The sequence below is a fragment of the Taudactylus pleione genome, unplaced genomic scaffold, assembly GCF_031769625.1.
Source record: "Taudactylus pleione unplaced genomic scaffold, aTauple2 ptg000026l, whole genome shotgun sequence".
In the NCBI taxonomy this organism is placed as follows: domain Eukaryota; kingdom Metazoa; phylum Chordata; class Amphibia; order Anura; family Myobatrachidae; genus Taudactylus; species Taudactylus pleione.
In genome coordinates, this window is record NW_028284428.1 from 7,047,428 (window position 1) to 7,070,789 (window position 23,362).

The following is a 23,362-nucleotide window of genomic DNA, read 5'->3' on the forward strand; positions in this document are numbered from 1 at the left end:
AATATGTTAATGTCAGCAAATTATTAGCAACTGTGAAGAAATATGTCATGTTTAAGTCTGTACCCTGAGATTGTGCTGTATCCTATTGTCCGTGAACCATGCAATTTGTCCAGGGGTGTCTATGTTTTGCGACTTGTTTGTACAGTAAAATGTTATTTTTGAGGGGGGGAAACATAACTTCTACATTAAACTTATACAAGCACAGATATGCAGTTCTGTATAATACTTTCCATTACTAAAGATGCCTACACACTAGGCGATGTGCTCACGATGCAATATCGTGTCTGATTTCCCTTGAACTCTCCCTTGCAGTCCAGGACACGATATGGTGCTAAAAAGTGTCCAGTCTGACTTAAGATCTATCGTGCACAAAATCTATCTATTGTACAAAATCGTGTTTGAGATTGGCCAACGGGTACGCACATCAGCATCGTGAATGGACACTCACGATTTGGACATATTTTACACGATTTGTCATTCAGATGTGTCTTAATCGGGCGAATCGTGTAAAATATCGTCTAGGCACCTTAAAACTAATTAATGTAGCGAACACTAACAAACAACACAAAACTGTTGAATAGCATTATAACACAATACAGGATTTGGATAAACCTAGTAGCATAAAATGCTATTTCTAGCAGTCTAAGGGCCTGATTCAGAGCCGGACGCAATTAGCGCTCGCTCGTCCAGAAAATTGGGGTGGCTATTCAAATGAACCGTTCGCTCTTTGCGGTCTCTTCATGCCTCTAGGTCTGAACGAGCGAACAAAACTTGCGGTCGTTTTTTGGAAAAATACGCCCCCTGGCCGCTCGCATCCTACGTCATGTCCGCTATTTATTAGATTAATTGAGTACATCGACCAGCGTATGAACTGCTCGCTATTCTTGTGGTTGGTTTTTGCTACCACAATCTTGCGAGCAGTTCTGGCTATAAAATAACCCAGTGACGTGGTCAATGACGCTCCTGTATTAATTATGCACACCCTTAAAACGCCCGTTTTGACCTTTAAGCACGCCTGCGTTCGGATCTCCACTCCCCGTTTTCAAGCACCTTCCCCTGTTACCACCCACATACGCCTCCTCCTGTCACTGAAAATAGCAGGCATTCGCTGTTTAGCGAACAAACGAATTTCGGCCGCACTGACTGGTTCGCGCATGCGTATAACGATCCGTACGCATGCGCAGTTGGGCAAACATCGCTCGGAGCGAATGAGCGGCCGCTTACGAGCGGCTCTGAATCAGGCCCTAAGATCAGGGAAATGAGGACAAAGAAATTTAAAATGGAATGAGGAAAAAATTTGTTCATTCCGGAAAAGAGTAAAATCAGGAGCTTCACTATATTCAATCATTCCATTAGGACCAGATTCATGGTGTTTGCTATATCTCCTGTACTTCCTGTGTGATTAACAGCCATTCTTATCAGGCCAGGTCTGCCATCATTTTACATTATGTAGATAGCTCAGACCTGCTCGTCTCATTAACCCCAATAACATCAATTCATACATTATATGGAAATATGCCACTTTGGTTGGTGCTATAGTAATTAATGACAGACATAAGTCCATGCACTGAAGACAGATAAATGATTCCTCATTGCAGCTCTGTTTAAACTAAGTCCTCTATGATTTTTTTTTTTATCTTCGTTAATGGAATAAATAAAGACATTAATCAGCGGTAGCATTACAGGACTCTAGAGAGACTGCACGCATGGGAGACTTGACAAAATAATTGAGATGTTACAAAATAGCTGCTGGTACCTGGACCTGTGCAGTAACTCTAAAGCCGTTTGCTATAGTTACCCTAGGGCGAGCTGTGGTGTAGCTCCACATCAGTTCATATCATTTGGAAATTAAAACACACGAAACGTGTGACCAGATATTGTCACATGAATTAAGTTTTTTTAAACTTAACAGAGTAATTAGGATCATAAATATTACTACTGAAACAAACAAGTTAAGTTGTTTTTCCTACACCTGTCACACATGTTTTTGATTGTAAATTTACTAAGATGGGAGTTCTATTAAGAAGTGATGTTGCCCATAGCAACCAATCAGATTCCAGGTATTATCTTCTAGAAGGTGCTAGATAAATGAGTAGAATCTGATTGGTTGCTATGGGCAACATCACTTCTTAAATAGAACTCCCATCTTAGTAAAATTACCCCTAGATCTCATCCACTCTGATTAATTAAAAAAACAAACAAAACATGAGGCACTTTAGTGATGAGCCATGTAATAGAAGGCTGAGATGTGGAAATACCTTGGTTCTGTCCAACAGAAATATTTAAACAAACATGTAAAATATACTGTACCTAGTTGCCTCTTTAATCACAATTGCTTGCAGTAAAGTAGATAACAATGCCCCACCCAAAGTAAAATATCTTTATTTCTGCAATACCATACTGTAAAAGCTTATATTTTGAGTTCAGTTGTCCTCTAAATTCCCTGCTAACAGTTGATATACAGTACACAATAAAAAAGCCATTATTTTTGTGGATTATGTAAACAAAAGTATTTCAAGCACACATCTAGGAATGATAACAAATCATGATGTACTTCACTTCATAGAAATATGTTAAGAAGTTTCCATATGAACAAAAAAAAAAATGGTTTTGATAGAGCAGAGAAAGATGAACGGTAGAATTAAACACAAGAATTACAGCTCTAGTCTACGCGAGAAATGTTCTTTTTTTTCAGATTAAGGCAGGGTCGTAACTATGGGTGGTCAAGCGGTGCTGCCACCCACATCGCAAGACGGGTGCGGAGGGCACCATTGCTGTCCAGTGGCACCCGTATTTGGCATGCAAGGTACCTAAAATGGCACCCTGTAGCCTAGAAAGCCATTGCCTGGAGCATCCTTAGGACAAAATATGTACTTTGTAATTTGAAATACAGGTGGGCATTGACCAGTACTTGTAATTCATCATTATATTTAATGTGTATTGTATGTCCGTATGTGTAGTCAGGATAATTATCCATTTTATTGTATTTACTAATAAAAGCTATGTTTTAATATAAGTACAATTTGTTACAACGAAAGAGTGTCCCCAAAAATAGAGTCCTCTTTTTCTCTCCCTCTGTATGACAATAGACTCACTCAGGAAGTTAATGTTTGTATGATCTGTGGCCAATGCTGTGTATGTGGACACATTTGGGGACAGCTGCGATGGCTCAGATGGGCCTCTCAGTACAAGTTCCTGCCGCTGTTGCATTAGCATATTTTCGCACATCCACAGCCACGAAAATGGCAGCTGCGGCAGCATTAACGGACAACTCTGAATCGGGCCCATGGATGTAAGAGAGGCAGATATTTGCCAAATGATGACTTAGCAGTAAATACCTAGGGGTATATTTAGTAAGGTGAGAGTTTTAGAAGTGGAGATGTTGCCATAGCAACCAATCAGATTGTACTTAACATTTACCTAGCACCTTCTAGAAGATAATAGCTAGAATCTGATTGGTTGCTATGGGCAACATCTCCACTTCTAAAGACTCTCACTTTAGTAAATTTACCCCCTAGAGTGGCACACAAAACAATGAGGCTGATTATGAGTCGCATTCTGAAGTCGTGTCTTTATGCTAATGCCACTACAAAGTCCTACCCTGATGTAGATGTGTGTGTCTGAATGCGCAAGGAGTGAGACACTCACTGTCACCGTCCGTAGATGCTGAAATACCGCTTAGTGTGTTTTCAGATGCATTATCGGTCGCACCATCGAAACTTGCACCAGCCCAATGGCAGGTGCCGTTTCTCCATCTGAGTTTGGCCTCCTATGTGAGTGGTTCAGCTTCTTTCCAGTACACGCCTCTGACACTGTCATAAGACACAACATCTCTATGCGTTCTTTTAGTTATCCCCGTTACCTCCCAGTCACTCACATTTCTGCTACTGTGGGTCCAAATCTGTACTGTGACTCTGTACATACGAACTCGGGACGCATGTGCAGACAAAAAACATAGCTCCACTGCGTCTGATATAGCTGCTGTGTCTGACTCAGAATCAGCCCCAATGATAAGTGAAAGAGGTCCTACTTTGCATTTGCCAGCAATGTATTGTATAGCAGTAAGGCCTGATAGAGAGTATGGAGGCTCCTGCATTGCATTAACAGAAACAAAAAAAGTGTATATATGACCATATGCAGAATTCCATGCATCTTAGTGAGCAGACAGATCATATCTGTACACGTGGTTTGACACGTCATTATTATCAATTCCTGTATGCACCATACTATACTTCCTACAAAAAAAGCATTTGAAGACTTGCATATTTATGCAACAAGACATCCCCACTGTGCTTTGCCTATGTGTGTTACATCCCAGTTACACCTACTCATTTACAAGTGGAGTTGCTACTGAAATAGGTACAATTCTGAATCGCTAGTTCTTACATATGCTTGGTTTCAGAGCATGTGCACCATGGAAAGTTCCAAGATACACATTGAAAATTGGCATATGTTCAACTCTGCATTGGTCCCAAATTCGCTACCAATAATATTCACAGATATAAATGTAAAATACTCCAGGAGTTCCTCAGAGAAAAATATACTTAGGACAGAGCTGTGATATCTGGGAAGATTTTGTGTTTACAGTCCCTGAATGCAGCATACAATTGGATGGCAATGTCACCAGCCCAAACAGGTCGTGCCATATACCTCCTTTTAGTTTAAGTGTTTCCACCAAAAGCACACTTCATACAACCTAAAATGTATCTACCAGCCCACATTTATTCAATTATGAACTTGTTCAAAGCGGAGTATCGTTTAATTTTTCTTTTGTATAATCAATGTTTATTAACAATCACAAAAACAGCCAGACAATATCTGCAATAAAAAATAGCGTAGAATCAATCAGATTGTGAATGTATTTTTAAAAAAAAACAGCAAAATGAAAATCAGATATTGAGAGAGGGAGGTGGGAAAACAGGAGTTGTAGGAAAACACAAGGGAAAGTGGGCCATGGGGGAAATGGTAAAAAGGTCGGATTGAATAACCCATATATAGTAACAGTTATCCACAAAAACTAGAACCAGCTAAAAGAAAAAAGTAGTGTACCCTTATCTGCCCGGTCTTCCTGGACAGATGGTCCAGATACTCAGTAGATTCTTTATATTCCAGCCAGGCAAACCACGTTGCAATAAACTCTTGTTGTCTATCCCGGCTGGAAAGAGATAGATCCTCCATATCCATGTACATATCTAGTCTATGAAACCAAGCAGATATCGGATGGGGGTGTAGGTCCCTCCAGTAAACTGGGATTATCGCTCTTGCTGCATTGACAAAATGTTTAAGTAGAGACTTCTTATATCTAGAGATAGTTAAGTCTATTAGGTTAAACAACCAAGAACCAGGGTCAGTTGGCGCCCAGTCTCCAACAACCACCTTGGTGATCTGAATAATTGTATTCCAGAACTCCTGAAGTTTAGGACAAGTCCACCAAATATGGAAGGGGGACCCTGGTGTATCTCCAAAGTGACAACAGGAGCTGGGAAGACCCAGCAAAATTTTACACAAAACACTTGGGCACCTATACCATCTGTTGAGAAATTAAAAGTGCATCTCAATCACGGATACACTGAGCGAGGAGACTTGAGTATAAAGAAGAACAAATTCCCACTGCCCATCAGAAATGGTGAGTTCCATTTCCACCTGTCAGACTGTGGTAAAATTGGGAAGACAACTATACTGGATTTCAGCCAGCAATTTATATACATTGGAAAGAATGTGACAAGGTGATACAGAAGAGGGGCATAAAGCTTCAAAGGGAGTGAGGGCCCTAGAGAGTGAAGTTTCTCTGAGATATGTTCACTACTACCAGAGTCCATCTTTTCTGAAGGGTGAGGAAGGGGACAACAGCATAATTCTCCACCACTTGACCAAGACGGGACGGGAGAGATGTACGTCAATGTGGGAATGAGTGTGGATGGAGTCCTGGCTCAAAGTCAGAATTGTAGAAGAAAGAAGTGAGAGGTGAAGGTGAAGAAGAAATGTGTTGGAGAATCCTGTGTTTTATCAAACATGACAGCGTAGGAGAAATCGTCGGGTGTGTCAGAGATGGGGGAATATGTATCCAAGGGGCTATATTAACGGGGATAGATAAGAATCAATTTTTAATACAGACCCATTGTTTAAAATCTGTACCTCTCATGCATTCAACTATACAACAGAGAAGAACAGCATGGCAATAGTGTAAAAAATTGGAAAACTGCAAATCACCTTGGTGTTGATGTCTATAGAGGGTACTGTGTTTAACTCTAAGGCCCTCATTCAGAGCCGTACGCTCTCAGCAGAGCGCACGCTCTGAATGAGGGCCGTCCTCCATAATTATGGAGCATCCTCCTGGCCACTCATATAGCTGTGGGTCACAACCCACAGCCTATACGAGCGTGCAGTTTGATGGCCGCGATGGTCTTGACCATCGCGACCATCGCCACTGCGAGCCGAAGCCTGCGGTTGAGTTTTTCAACCGCAAGGGCCGGAGTGATTTTGGCTCTATCAGAGCCAAAATCACTCCCACTGACATCACTAGTGATGTCAGTGGGCCGGCTTCTGATGGTAGGCGTTCCCTTGGGAACGCCCCCGTCAGGGAGGCACGCCCCAGGCACGCCCACCAACATCGACAGCACGCCCCCTTTGATCAGACACAACGAGCGAAGGAAAGTCCTTCGCTCCTCGCGTCTGGCGCATGCGCACGACGGAGCTCCCGCCGTCGTGCGCATGCGCAGTGCACAACATCGACCCACTTGCGAGCGGACAGCCGCTTGCGAGTGGGTCTGAATCAGGCCCTAAGACTCTTGTTACCCCGTATAAAATCCTGGACTACTTTATGGAAGCCTTTAAAAAAAAGAAGTAGGAATATGTTTGGGTAGGGTTTGTAAAAGATAAAGAATCCTCGGTAGAATATTAATCTTAATGATACTAATGCACCCTAACCAGGAGACTTGTAGAAGAAGCCAGCGTTGAAAATCCAATCTGATGGTCTTCAGAATCGGGTCGAGATTTAATTTAACGAAGTCCGAATTATCTTGTGTGAGAAGTACACCCAGGTATTTAAAATGGGAGGTGTACCATACAAAAGGAAACACTTGTTGTAGTCCTATGACCATGGGGTGAGGGGTGTTTACATTTAACGCAATTGACTTGGAATAATTGATTTTAAAATTGATTAACAGAGTAAATCTATGAAATTCAGGAGAGACACAGTAGGGTTAGTAACGAATGCCAGAAACACGCCAGCTTATAGACGTGGGAGCCTACCTGTACACCGCCAATATCTGGGTTAGGCTGAATTGCCCTAGCTAATGCCTCCGTACATAAAGCAAACACCAGAGAAGATAGGGGACAGCCCTGCCTGGTGCCATTACAAATATCAAAAGAGGGTGAGAGGAGTATCGGTTTTTAGTTAAGAAAAAGTTTCAATGTTGCACAGTAACTTTTTTTGCCCTTATTTTGAGCCCCACTCAAAGGTCCCAAGTTGTTATTTGTCTGTATAATGTATTGTGCATGATATAGGCATACAGCATCTGTCCTATTTTACCCAATGCAATTTATATAATGGTAGATAGAAGTGAAATGGAACAAATCATAACTGCAGATTTCTCATCTCAGTCACAAAGATTAGATCAAAACAAGGAGATGGTTTTTCTGACTGACTTTTCTGGAGTATGGTGATACTGTAACTTTATGTCACTCATACAGGTGGATCATACCCTAAATGTACTGTTATGTGCGGGCCTGTATATGATTATGTTGGCTGGCCCCTTCGAAATGTCCGGTGTCTTAGTTCCACGATAATCACGCTCACTTGGGCTGCTTCCTTCTCCCCAAAAGTTATTTCAGGAAAACCCTTTAAGTTTGTGTGCACCAAGCACATGAATTCTAAATGAAACTTCTTCGCCTTTTCTCACTGAAAATGAAATTGAATTTTAGCTGTGATGCCGTGGAAGGTTAACACAGCTGTGAAGCCTGTTCTTATTATTTATTTTATTTATTAGTGTACTTGAAGACGTTTTACTTACAATGTTATGAAAGGGTTTCAAGTTGATTGTGTTGGGTCAATTAAAAGAATCTTGGCAAATAACTAATGAGCATGTCTGGATGTGTATTCACAAGCAAGTGCACTGTACACCAAGTGTAAGGACTGTGAGCCAGCAGGTGCAGTTTCCAAATAAATAAATAAATAGTTTTAGTAAGATGAAGGCTTGGCTCCTTCATCACAGCATCATTTGGTTATTAGCTTTGTTGATTTGCACACACCACTCTGTATATTCAGTGTCTTATATTCCTGGGTGACTTTTGAGCTTGCCGCGGTATACTGTAGCCTCAGATTCAGGGAACAAAGCAGAAGGTTAACTGGTGGGGGGATTACTGCGAGCTGTTGACCCCTGGCTAATCTGTTTGTAATTTGCAAACTGCTCTATCTCCAATCAGATCTTGTATCTATCAGCCTGTATCTCCTGAGCAGACCTGTCTGTGCTTGTTGAAAATGTCTGTGAGAAAAGCCTAAAATCAATCCCTACATCATGTATAAGTCAGCATGCCCTTTCTCTTCTGTGCCCATGTGCGCCGGTTCTGTATGAGCACTGTGCCAATGTTTTATGCGTGCAATGCTTGAGATGAGATTGTATTAAAGACAGATGTATTGATCAGAAGCCTTATTTATCCCCTGGCCTGATGGAAGGTGGTCAGCTATCATAGAAGGTGGTATTGCCTTCAGACTTGATTCCTCAGCCACCTTCCACTCTTTTCTCATTTAAGACAAAGATAAATAATTATCCGGAGGCCACTGAAGTCATTACCTCTTTCTGCTCTGGGTAGGATGATTATTTCCTGATAGAAGTGGGTCAGTATACATTAGTATGATGTCACGCTTCCCAACTGCTGTGATTTTAGGTGAATGTTCTCACGTGTCATATTGGTGACTCATGAACGGACTATCCCCCCCTTTACAGTGTGGCCAGAAGTGGCGGATGATCGGCATCAGTCGGGCTTTATTAAGAGAACTGCCTGGGTTCAGTTAGGCATTTTTTGACCATGTCAACCTTTTGTACCTGTCGACCTATTGACTGTCTAACATCTGGGGGCTATTTAAACATTGTCTAACTAAATACTGTCTATCTACAGTCCGGAACCCGGTTCGGTTAGAGCCTGGTAATAGGTTTGGGAACTGCTGTTGGCTGGAGGCAGTTGAATGAAATAACAGCTCTGCACCAGGTGTCCTGTTACCCCCCATAGAATGCCACCCCAAACAGCCCTATTCTGTAATACTAAGGGTACCTCCATCTCCACTCAGCCATGAATTGGAGGACATACAGTACCACCAATAATATACAGGAGATTCTCCAACAACATGTTCATACAGGTACTCCATTTATCTTTCCTACTATCAAATTACCTAAAGCTTGTGACCTTCTGACCCCCAGCTGGTCGTTTAAATTTTCCATACCGTCACTTCTAAATTTCCACCTTGGCCACTGCTTATAACAAGATAAATGAAGTCATATGCTGGGTACACACTTGTCGATATATTGCTCATTCTATCAATGAGCGATATATCAGGAGTGCATTGTTGGGTGTGTACACCTGATATGTTTGTGAATGACGTCGTCCAGAGTCATCAGGTCGGCCCTGCAGCACAGCTGATGCCGATATATCTGAAAGGTATATCGGTGCATCTGCATGTGTGTACAGACGACTCGCCGACTGCCCGTACTCCTGCTGCAGGGACTGCCTACACTGACATCTCAACTGGACGGGCAAAATGAAACGCACATCCAGTTGTGATGTCAGCACAGACATATCGAACGGCCGATTGGTAAGTGTGTATAGCTTGCCAATCGTCAAAGTGTGTGCCCAGCATTAAGAACATCTTTTTTTGTATTGCTAAAAGTCAACTATTGCATCTGACATTTCATGACCTATTAATCCAAAATAATGCTTGAATCGCAGATAATTGCTAGTACTTTTATTTTGGTTGGTTTACATGAAAACTGCAATCAGCTGTCTAAATGTTTTACTGTAGGTGAAATATGAGCTTTGCTATTGCCAAAAATAGAAAAGCAATTATTTATAACCTCTCTGTTGGAATATATGCAAGGTATCATTTAGAAGAATTTCAATCTCTGACACACCGAACCCGCAATTCTTTTGCAGCTTGTGCTAAGTCACCTGGGCCAGGTCTGACGTGGGATTCTGCAGCCTCAGAGCTATGATGTGAGCTGGGCTGGACACAGAGGGGTGCACAGCTATTTGAGCACTGCAAGCTTCATTAAAAGCTCTGACCTAGTGCAGACACATCCTATACAATAAAATAAATAATAGAACTCCCCATAAGGGCACCTAACACTTAAGCACTGCTGCTTATTTTGAGTGTTATGATCGCTAATGCAGCAATGCGTATAAACCATGTCCTTGTCCTTCATGGTTTCATACTGTAAGTCACTGATTTCTTGTATTTGTTTATATACTTTCTAAAGTGTTGCAGAACACTTGTGGCACCATATAAATAAAGGATAATAACACATCTTGTGACACCCAGTTGCATTTTAAAAAGTGCGTTAGACATAAAGTATCACATGTGATAAAGACAGTCCTAGTGTCCCCTCACTGTCATGCATTTTTTAAGTATTTTAGGAGACAAATTGACATTTGTATTCAAAGAGAGGGGTGGTTCATGTGGCAGGATGTTTGGACTTTTGCTGTGACGTTTTCACTTTTGCACAGTACAGCCATGGCCAAAAGTTTTGAGAATGACACAAGTATTGGTTTTCACAAAGTTTGCAGCTTCAGTGTTTTTAGACCTTTTTGTCAGATGTTACTATGGTATACTGAAGTAAAATTACAAGGACTTCATAAGTGTCAAAGGCTTTTATTGACAATGACATTAAGTTTATGCAAAGAGTCAATATTTGCAGTGTTGACCCTTCTATTTCAAGACCTCTGCAATTCGCCCTGGCATGCTGTCAATCAGCTTCATACTGACTGATGGCCGCCCATTCTTGCCTAATCAATGCTTGGAGTTAGTCAGAATTTTTGGGTTTTTGTTTGTCCACCCGCCTCTTGAGGATTGACCACAAGTTCTCAATGGGATTTTGGTCTGGAGAGTTTCCTGGCCATGGACCCAAAATATCGATGTTTTGTTCCCTGAGCCACTTAGTTATCACTTTTTCCTTATGGCAAAGTGCTTCATCATGCTGGAAAAGGCAGTGTTCATCACCAAACTGTTCTTGGATGGTTGGGAGAAGTTGCTCTTGGAGAATGTTTTGGTACCATTCTTTATTCATGGCTTCGTTCTTAGGCAAAATTGTGAGTGAGCCCACTCCCTTGTTGAGAAGCAACCCCACACATGAATGGTCTCAGGATGCTTTATTGTTGGCATGATACAGGACTGATGGTAGCGCTCATCTTTCCTTCTCCGGACAAACGTTTTTTCAGATGCCCTAAACAGTCTGAAGGGGATTCATCAGAGAAAATAACTTTACCCCAGTCCTCAGCAGTCCAATCCCTGTACCTTTTGCAGAATATCAGTCTGTCCCTGATGTTTTTCCTGGAGAGAAGTGGCTTCTTTGCTCCCCCCTTCTTGACACCATGCCATCCTCCAAAAGTCTTTGCCTCACTGTGCATGCAGATGCACTCACACCTGCTTGTGCAATTCCTAAGCAAGTTCTGCACTTGTGGTGCCCCGATCCTACAGCTGAATCAACTTTAGGAGACGGTCCTGGCGCTTGCTGGATGTTTTTGAGCGCCCTGAAGCCTTCTTCACAACTATTGAACCTCTCTCCTTGAAGTTCTTGATGATCCGATAAATGGTTGACTTAGGTGCAATCTTACTAGCGGCAATATCCTTGACTGTGAAACCCTGTTTGTGCAAAGCGATGATAACTTGTTTCCTTGCAGGTAACCATGGTTAACAGAGGAAGAACAATGATTTCAAGCTCCACCCTCCTTTTAAAGCTTCCAGTCTGTTATTCTAACTCAATCCGCATGACAGAGTGATCTCCAGTCTTGTCCTCATCAACACTCTCATCTGTGTTAACGAGAGAATCACTGACATGATGTCAGCTGGTCCTTTTGTGGCAGGGCTGAAATGGAGTGGAAATGTTGTTTTTGGGACTAAGGGCCTGATTCAGACCCGCTCGCGAGCGCTGAGAGCTCGCAAGCGGGTCGATGTTGGCCAAGTGCGCATGCGCACGAGGGAGCTGGCTCCGTCGTGCGCATGCGCGAGACCCGCACAGCGACGGGCAAGCCGTTGCTATGGGTCTCGCTACAAAGGGGGCGTGCTGTCGATGTTGAGTGACAGCACGTCCCCTTTGGTGGTCGTGCCGGGGGCGTTGCTGCCCAGACGGAGGCGTTCCCATGTGAAATGATGTCAGTGGGAGTGCTTTTGGCTCTGATAGAGCCAAAAGCACTCCAGGGCTTGCGGCAGACGAGACCCTACCACAAGGGTCTCGTCGCAAGCCCGATGGTCTCGACCATCGCGACCATCATTTTGGCCGCTCGCTATAGCTGTGGGTGGTCACCCACAGCAATGCGAGCGGCCTGGAGGCCGCTCTAAAAAAAGAGAGGGACGGCCCTGATTCAGAGCGAGCGCTCTGAAAGAGCATCCGGCTCTGAATCAGGCCCTAAGTTCATTGTCATGGCAAAAAGGTACTTTACAATTAATTGCAATTCATCTGATCACTCTTCATGACACTCTGGAGTATATGCAAATTGCCATCATAAAAACTGAAGCAGCAGACTTTGTGAAAACCATTACTTGTGTCATTCTCAAAACTTTTGGCCATGGCTGTACACCTCCCTGTACATAAAGTCACACCTTGAGTATTCTGAGACATCTATTAAAACAAGTGTGCGCAATGAAGTCCATTTACTGTAGCAGCACAGATGGAAACCAAGGCTTTTGTGCTGGGCATCCAGAGCATAATGTAAATGATGTAATTTTCGCTGGACATCTAATGCTCATTAAATAAATTATTAGTTATGCCGCATAAGGCAACTTGTGGTTCGGGGTATTCCCTATCTGTAGCTGGATTGTTCCATTACAGGTAATGATCTGTTAAATATTGTTGTAACTAACTTACAGATGTTATTTTATGTTGCAATCCAAATGTTATTTGTGTTCATTTTTTTCTCTCCTGTTTTATTAGTATTTAAGAATATGTGACAAAGGAAATGAAGATGAAACAAGCTAGCTGGGTTTGAAACCAATATGATGCACGTTCCAAGCCAACAATTTGGTTTATTGTGGAATGCATATTGTTTTGCTTTAATTGCTGTTTACAAACACTGTGACTGTTTTCCTTGCCCAAAAATCAGTTCTTAGTGTGGTCATTGTGCATTAAGTCTGTAATTATCACTCTGTTTATAGGAATAGAAGAGTAAAGCAGACTTATTGTGCATGTATAAATGAAAATAAACTACTGTATTTCTGGGTGCTTGCTAAGGCTGACATATAAAAACTAGACATGATTTGGGATGCTGTACAGGACAATACGTGTCTGTGGAGGGTGTAGTCGGCACCCCGGCGCACACAATGCTGGCGGTCAGAATCCCGGATCTCACCAGCTGCATTCCTGACTATGAGTATTAGGGTTAGAGGGAGGCTTAAGGTTAGGTTTAGGATTAGGCTCTAGGGGGAGGGTTAGGGTTAGGCACCATGGGGAGGGTTAGGGTTAGGCACTAGGGGGTGGGTTAGGGTTAGGCACCATGGGGAGGGTTAGGGTTAGGCACTAGGGGGAGGGTTAGGCACTATGGGTCGGGTTAGGAAGCCGGGGAGGGGATTCTGACTGCCGCCATTATCATCGTCAGGATCGCGTACCCAACCCGCCTGTGGTAATAGCAATCAATGCACTGTCCTCCTTACTTGGTCACTAAAGGTAACCATCAGTGAAATAATTAATTTAAACATTCAGACAGTAAAAAAAATGTTCTTTATGCAGAAAGGACTATGCTCATATATCTGACGGAGGAGTTACTGAAAAATAAAGCGTAAATAAGGACAACCAAAAGGAAACTCAGACACATGAAACTTGAATTACAATTACAAAATATTTTATGTTTAGTTTTTTATGATACACATCTCTAGGAAGAGCTAATGCTGGTTTGCCTCTGTCTTAATTGTTAAAATATTCTATAAAATCAGATCTGTCAAGCAGCCAGTTCTAATCATGGCCATGAGTGACCAAGACTAAGCGGCTGGATGCTATATAGGGCATAGATAGCATAAGTGTGCGCTGACATTGTCCAAACTGGATTTTCCAGCTGTCCTATTTGACATCTGAATGATCCTGATCAGATGTTAGGGGGTAAGCATCTTTTTGGTCCGAAACACACTGTGATTTACAGCCACTTAGGCCTAAAATAACATTCTTGGCTGGCACGCCTGCACCTTAGCTCTGTTTCTGATGTTGTACAAAGGGATAAAAGGGGCAGTTTACCAGCTCCTGCTTTGCTGAGGGCAATACAGTGTTGCCTGAGCTGTGCATATCACAGCATGATCAAAGGCAGGATTTGCCACTGCTACTCTTGAGCTTGACATCCTACAACCTCCGGATCGGATTTCACCTTGTGCGTCAGTGATGTCACCTTTTTCTAATACATTCACTTGAATATTTGTACAGACTGCAAAAGAGCTGCCTCGCCTGTATCTAGGTAACAGGTGCCCTTCAAAATAACAATCCCACCATTTTACAATTTTTTAAAGATTTTTAAAACCATAATGACAGTGTAAGGTACAACGTGATACCTACTCTGTTTCTTTAGTATATCAATGGCTGCAAACAGTGATTTCTAACCAGTAGAACAATTCCGACACAACAGACCTCAGGAGGAGAGCTCCTGAATTTCAAGTCTTCCTTTTCTGTTTTGATTAGGGATTTGATGGAAAAAATGCCAAGTAAATGTCAGCGGAAGCCGCAGAGTGCATATGAACAATTTGTCATCAGAGCGGTGGGTGCAGGCAGCAGGGAATCCTTTGTAGAAAGCCAAGTTATCTACATGGCAACTGTCCCTGCAGCTGTGAGATCCTGGATCTAAATGGGTTCAGAGAACCATTTGAAAATAAATGTGTTATCAGAAGAGTTTACCAGCAACTGTAAAACTACTGGCATAAATATAATATACTTGTTATTTTAGCAAAAATAACGGACTTCTGATTTACGCAAACCTAATCAATGGTTGCCTATTGCAAGTTCTGCCAGAGATAAATGTCTATTTTTCGAATAGATACAGCTCTCATGGGTATTGGATTTCTCAAGACTGTCCTGAATTTTGCTACTGGAAATCATCAGTGTTCTCCTCAGGATCAATTTCACATTTGCTCCACTCTGCTCTTTTTACATGTAACCTGGCACTCTGACGGCACCAAACAGATAGCTCCACCATTACAGAGCTCAGCCAATATCACTCCATTGCTAGCCTAGTAATGGGACTCTATTTGCTGAGCTCTGTGTCTGTCACATAACTGCAATGCTGGCTACGCTATGCCGATCGCTCTGAGAGAGCTGTCTGATTGGGGTCTGCTTAATAAAGACAGGGGAGGGATCTCTGATGGGAGGGAGACCTCTGACTGTGCCTCTGATAAGAGTCGTGCTTTCCTTAAGTTAATGTGACCAGCACAGACATAGATCTCCCTCCCATCAGAGATCCTCAGAGTCGCTCTTCACGGATGTTAAGGTGCGTACACACTAGACAATATGCTCCCTGAGCGATATCGTCTAGTGTGTCCCCGGCAGGCTGTGATCAATGTCGTTCATGACATTGAGCACACCCGCTGAACAATATCATTAACGATATCGTTCAGCGCCGAGCTTTCTTCCCCCATTCCCCAACATGCAGCAACCTGACGACATCGTCAGGTTGGCCTACATGTTAACCCGATGAACGATGATGTCGAACGACCCGCGGGAAAGCGCGTAGTCGTTATCATTCATCGTTTTTGTGATAAAAATGGACGATACAGTGGACGATTGAACGATAACGATATCGTTCAGTCGGCCACTTTAATCGCTCAGTGTGTACCCACCATTACAGTGACAAGGAGTCACAGAGATTTCTCCCCCATCTTTAAGAGGTAGGGCGCGGTTTGGACAATGGTAACATGTCTCAGAGTGCACTGCTGGATACAAATATATCTGCAGCCAGTAAGAGGGCATTATCTGCAAGAGTCTTTATAAATAACATCAACATTATTCTGAAGTATTACACTCCCATCACCCACTGCAGGAGCCGGAAGGGGCAGCTCACAAGTGAGCTCCAGCCCGGCTCTGGCAGTGGGCACAGCAGCCAATGACAGTCTGTCTGACTCTTATTGGCTGCTAAAACACACACACAGAAACATCGCCACCGGGTAGATGTGTGTGCGGTCTGCACTACACTGGCTAACTAGGGCGGGCCTGTAGCATGGCCTCCATGGCACGACCCCCGACGGCCCTGCCCTAGTTACGCCACTGGCCACCAGGAATGTGGGCCTTAGCTGGTCCCTTTCTCTTCCCCTAAAAACACCTTCTGAATGTTACACGCACAGTGGCAGGCCTGCTCAACGCTGATCTGCCCATTCGGGACAAAGCCCAAGCCCAAAAAAGGACTGATCCGGCTATAGCGGGACAATGGGAGGTATATGTGTACTATATATTTGATCCTTATTGGTCGAAGCAAAGTATTTGTGAAACTACTATAATGAAATCATCATACCAATGCACTATTATGTAGATGTGAATTATTATTATTTGTGCAAATCCTCCCCGACAGATGCATTTTATTACTTTCCATTATACTGTAAATAAACATCCTTTAGCAACTCCCAGAACTTCTATAGATATTTCATATACTGTACATTGATTTGTATAGGAAGTAATTTTACTTAGGAAACAAGGACTATCTGTATTAAGGCCCAATGAAAGCACAGCATGCAGTTCCTTGTCGTCTCACTGAATTCTGCTGGAACCATTACACATTAAAAAGTCAGTCTAGCAATTATATTTATTTTAAATTGTGAATATTATGCGTGTCATATTGTAAAGTAACACTAAGAACAAAAATAAAACCCACGAATATATATATATTTTTTAATTCTTTGTTTCGGGCCTTCTTTGCAAATCAATTCTATACTGTGACTCCTATGACACATGGCACTATGCACAAAAACCCTACCCTATATCATCAATTACTAACTGTAACACTGACACATTTCTCTTCTTAGGGGCATATTTTATTCAAAGCAAACATGCCAATCAGTCATAGTCGCTGTCGCCCAAAGCTATTAAAATGGTTGATTTGGTACACACAGAATGCGTGATTTCCTAAAAATGCTTACTGCATGTTAAATCCGTTCAGTAATACAGAATGCATTATAAATATCTCTAGGTATTTGAACGTGGAAAGTATGGTAATATCATAAATGCAAACAATTATCTAGGAACTTTCCTAAATCCTAACATGATTAAAGGAATATATAACTGGTGTGTAACCAAGCAGGCCCAGCTCATAATTACTATAAATGAGGACTTACAAACACATCATTTACTATGCTCCTAAGACCCAATACATTGTGCTTACACTGCCACCTGGTGGATAAATTAAGGACCATACAGTTTGCTTTCCTCAAGGCTTGCTGAATAGCATATACTGTATACACAGTCGAGTCACATTATTATGACCACCTCCTACATTTGACGTCGGCGGCACGTAGCCCATGAAGTACGTTAACGTGCCGTGCGCTGGCTTTGTGGGAATATAAGGTGTGCAATAGGCTGTCTGCACACATATCACTCCTTGCGGTCATAGGTAAAAGGGGCGATTTATCGAGTTGCAAAAAGGGATGATTATTGGCTTTCAGGCCAAGGGTGGCAGTATTTCTGAAACAGCGCAGTTTGTGAATTTTTTGCGTGCTGCTGTGGTGAAGGTGTATCGTGACTGGACAAATGGTACCATTACGAATAAATGACGTGGAAACTACAGAGCACCACGTGCCATTGATGCGAGAGGTGAACGTCGGCTTCAAAGGTGCGTGAGGGCCAACCGACATGCTACAGTGGAGCAGCTCACTGTCAAAATGACCTGGGGGGCCACCAGATATGTGTCTAAAACGAAGGTTCAGCGAACCCTGCTGCATATGGGGCTCTGAAGCAGAAGGATGGTCACTGCACCTATGCTAACGAAGGTGCATCTGCGGAAAAGGCTTCAATTTCATGCCTGTATCGGAATTGGACCTCCGCTGATTGGCAAAGGGTTGCCTTCTCCGATGAGTCACGTTTTCTGCTTCATCGAATTGATGGCCGTTGACGTGTCAGGCGAGAAACATCGGAGAACAAATACCCTGCAACCATTGCTGGAAAAACACAAGGTGATGGTGGCAGCGTTATGATCTGGGGAATGTTTTCATGACATTCTCTGGACCCACTCATCCATGTGGAAGGCACCCTCAACCAATTTGGTTATGAATCCATACTTGCAGAGCACGTACACCCATACAATGCTGATTGTCTTCCCTGAGGTGGATGGGATCTTCCAGCAAGACAATGCGACATGTCACACTGCTGGAAATGTCCGACAGTGGTTGGACGAGAAAGACTTCCAAGTACTTACCTGGCCCCCTAATTCCCCGGACTTGAACCCAATTGAGCATCTGTGGGACCACCTTGATCGTTGTGTTCGCTCTATGGATACTCCACCACGCACTCTCCAGCAGCTGAGGGGATGCACTGCAGTCAGCATGGCTCCAAATACCTATACCAACCTACCAGCACCTTATTGAGTCACTCCCAGCCCGTCTAGCTGATGTCCGTGCTGCACACGGTGGTTACTTTGGCTATTAGCTGGTGGTCATAATAATGCGACTCGATGGTGTATATACAGTGGGGTCAATACAATTGTCTGTGAAGGGTGCGAGTTGCCATTGCCATGGCTCTAAAGTGCCGGCAACGGCACCTGAACTCGCACCCCTTGCACAAGCTCTGAGCCCGGAATCACACAATTTTGCTCACAGCCCTAAGGGGCAGCGAGCACTTTTGTGAGAGTTCAGGCTGGCATAAAGTGGCGCAATGACTCGCATCCCCGCGAGATCATAGCACACAATTGGATTAACACCAGTGTGTGTGTGTATATATATATATGATGTAGAGATATATAAATATAGATATATTATGTGTATATATAACACAAACAAGGGGCCTGATTCAGACCCGCTCGCAAGCGCTGAGCGCTCGCAAGCGGGTCGATGTTGCCCTAGTGCGCATGCGCACGATGGAGGCTGCTCCGTCGTGCGCATGCGCGAGACCCGAATAACGACGGCCAAGTCGTCGTTATGGGTCTTGCACCAAAGGGGGCGTGCTGTCGATGGTGATTGACAGCACGCCCCCTTTGGTGGGTGTGCCGGGGGCGCGGCTGCCCAGACGGAGGCGTTCCTATGGGAGAGCCTACCGTCTGGGGCCGGCCCCACTGACATCACTAGTGATGTCAGTGGGGGTGCTTTTGGCTCTGATAGACCCAAAAGCACTCCTGGGCTTGCGGAAGCGAGACCCTACCGCAGGGTCTGGTCACCCACAGCTATGCGAGCGGCCAGGAGGCCGCTCCAAAATGAAGGAAGGACGGTCCTGATTCAGAGCGAGCGCTCTGTGAGAGCGTCCGGCTCTGAATCAGGGCCAAGATTCAAAGAAAAACACCATCTGCATTATAAAGGAAAACATTTTTTTATTTTTTTTTTAAATCCATCTCCCTGAGTACAGTGATTTGCTTTAATAATGCAAAATACACAGATTTTGTTTTACTATACAAATGTGTTTTTTTCTTTTCTTTTTTTTTTTTTATAGAAAATCTACCATTTTAAATGCTGAAACAAAATAAACCAATTTGGTCAACTGCTAATTACTGTGTGTGGTTTTTACTTAATTTTATATATGTTTCTTGCTTGTTTGTTTTTCAAGTGTTTCCTTCATTGTACATCAATTTTTTTCTGGTCCCTTAATTCAACTGAAATAGGGGGTTGAATGATTATATATATTTCAACTGACCTTGGCATCATCTTAAAAAAATAAATACATAAGTCTCCTACAATTGTGGACAAGCCTTTTGTACGGTTGCCCTTACACAGGATATTTTGTATTTCTGCAGGACATTTCACTGGGTTAATGTGAAGTGATGCTGCCCTTTTATAGAGAAGAGAAATACAGTCTGAAGCTGGTGACCTTTTATTTCCAGGCTGCAGAGGCACATTATAAGTCATCACTATGAGAAGTATTCTGCTATTAACCTATTGTCTAGAACTGTATTTTGCATATCACAGGACAGAAAAGTACCAATAAATGATAACATTCATCTTAGTAAAAACAAGAAAATATTCAAGTTCACGATTGTTGTGACCACTGGGGTAACTGTTCCAATGGCCTATATTAGAGAATACACTATATTCTCTATAGACGCCTATAGACGTCTAGTGTGTATCCACTATGCGTGCTCCCGCGGGTCATTCATCAGGGTAATTTCACCGGCCTGCATGGCCGATGGAGCGACCCAGCTTTCGACGCCGGCAAGGTCAATGGTGCCAATGAACGATATATCGTGCGGTTGTTCACCATATTGTGCACTGTCCACTGACCGCCGCATATATCGTTCATCGGCACCATCGGGGCTTCGCATTGACTATCCGCTAAGTGTGTACCCAGCCTTACCCAGTTCTGTATTGTACTACCATGTGATTACAAGAGGAAATGCATTGTGTAAGCTGTGAGTGTGAATGTCTCTAGCAAGGCAGGTACGGGATTAAAAATTAGCCCCGACACAGACGCCAACCTAGCCCACAATCACGCAGGTGTCCGCAGTCAGATGTAGATCCCACCTCAAAATTATTATACATACTGCATGGCTTCAGTGCAATTAGTAATATATTAGGTGTGGTTACAGTACATAATGCAAAAAGCATGTGTGTGAACTAATGCTATTCCAGGCATTTTTTATATGAACATATATGTTTGGTTTTCACATGTATGAACTGGTAATTCTAACTAATGCAAAATAATGTCATTACACAGAAGAAAAAGATTCTCACCAAGTACCTGATTTATTGAGTGGTGCTGAATTACAGCGATTTTCTGGTGGCTGTTAAAACCGCAATTATGTTAGACAAAAACCTTTTAATAAATGTTTAATGTGTATATATATACACACACACACACACACACACACACACACATTATAGGCAAATTCTATGTAATTCAATACTTTGGTCATATGTCAATGAGAAAATGTCTGTAAATAGAAGGCAGCGATTTGCTTATTCTCTCTGCTGTATAAAGAGAGATCAGTGCAATCCTTGTAAAACCCTGGGGATATTTACTAGCAAAGTGCAAATGTACAGTAATCCATAGCAACCAATCTACAATTATTTCCCTAACTGGCTGTCAGCACTAAATGCTAGGATCTCCCTTGTGGTTGGTGCTGGAGTACAAGGTGAGAGCTTCCACTGTTCCCACCCAGGGTGGGATGCATTAAGCATCGCAATGCATCCCGCCAATCATCGCATGCATAAAGGTGTTTAGTAACGCCGTATGCATGATTATTTTAGCAAAGTACAGAGAAAACAAAGTTGCAGATGCACTATGCGATCATTACTGTTCCTGTATTTTGTACTTAAATATAATCTCAGAGGTAGTTAGCATATCAGTAGCCAATGATAAGGGCCGTGTCCAACTACGACTTGACTATGACTTGTCATGTTTGTTTATTATTCATTTATTTTTACACATATATTTTACCTTTATTACTATTTTTAACACTTACTAGCTACTTTTACACACCTGATACTTTATAACACTTCACTGTCACTCTTTTCTTCGTGTGATGCCCTGGGGAGGTCTTTGGCTGGGTTGTCTTTTGGGGTGCCCTGCGTCCCAGATGTGAACCTAGGGACCTGCTCAATGAGGTGACCTTGACGCTGGTGGGCAGGCCCGTATCATTGGCCACTGATATGCTAACTACATCTGAAATTATATTTAATTACAAAATACATTTAAATGTGTACAGTAATGATCGCATAGTGCATCTGCAACTCCGTTTTCTGTGTATATTACTTTAAAATCTCAGCATGATAGCACCTTTCATTACTATTAGGGTGTGCAATCTAGAGCCCCTCCCTATACTTTATTTTAGCAAAGGACAGCTCTCCGAATAAGACCTGTCCTTTGCGGTGACGGGACTTCCGGGTTTATAAACCGGGAGTCCCTCTGCGCATACACTGCCGTCAGCCATACTTGGACCCATTGGGTCCAAGCTCCAGAATTCTAAGTGTATATAGAAAATGTGGTCAAATCACCCAAAAACTGCATTTTTGGAGATTTGATCACATTTTTAGCATTGATGCATCCCGAGCCCAGTGAGGAATGTTCATTATTCACTTTCGCTCATAATAATAGATTGTGAATTAAATTATTCTTAAATAACTTTAGAATGATGGCACTTCACACCAATCTATCCCCAATTAAGTTTTCAGACACCTCTTTAATACAGATATAATCAGTTTGCTAGTAAAAGCATTATATCATATTTGATACATGTTTGGAAGAAGAAAGGAACCCACAATGAAATGACCAAACTTACCTGAGTAAAGTATATTCCATCCTGTTTCAAGACTTTCATGCAAAGATCCAAAATTAACCGCAAAAATTCCCAAGTAGACTCTATATCACAAAGAAACAATGACAGTATGATTAGTGACAAAGGAAAGTGAAACCTCCTATGATGTATATTGCTGTAAACATATATAGACTGGGATTTATTCATACTTGGCTTTAAAGTGAAATACAAATGAGTTAACACATGTGGTCGAATCCATGTAATATGCATCACAGTCACATCAGAATACAAGTTGTGCATTTGTTTGTACAGTAAGTGTATGTATTGGGATAATGTCGATACAATAAACAGTAGAACAAGCCACACATTTATAATAATTTATTAATGCATACAAGTGTTACATATTTTAAATGAGGACAGAGTGCACCTATAGTAATATAGGAACCAAACCATAGAGTCAGCAATTTCTCATTTAGCATAAAGTTATTATACATTTCATTGTTGTGTTAAAAAGTAATATTAAACAATAGCACAGGCAATAAAACAATACATAATAATAGTGTGCAAAGACATGTGCCTTTAATAATAATGTTACATAAGGAGTTTTTAACCTTAAGATCTCTAGCTTAGCCAAAGTCAATTAGTCTGGCAGAGAAACACACAGGGCCTGATTAAGAAATTTATGCAAAGCCGATATTTTCACAGATCGAGCGATTGTTTGCAAATGCGCATGCACGAAAGCCGCACTATGCTTGCACAGTGACTGCATTGCGCTTACTCTCGCACAAAGGAACCACTCACAAAG

General features: G+C 42.4%; 1 protein-coding gene across 1 annotated transcript in view; it reads right to left on the bottom strand.

Moving 5' to 3' along the window:
- Positions 1–23,362, bottom strand: part of SMS (spermine synthase) — a 172,224-nt gene that overhangs the window by 39,677 nt on the left and 109,185 nt on the right. Inside the window, exon 9 of the mRNA XM_088451598.1 lies at positions 22,582–22,661. Within this exon, the coding sequence (XP_088307724.1) occupies positions 22,582–22,661 (80 nt within the window). The remainder of the gene's footprint in view (positions 1–22,581; positions 22,662–23,362) is intronic.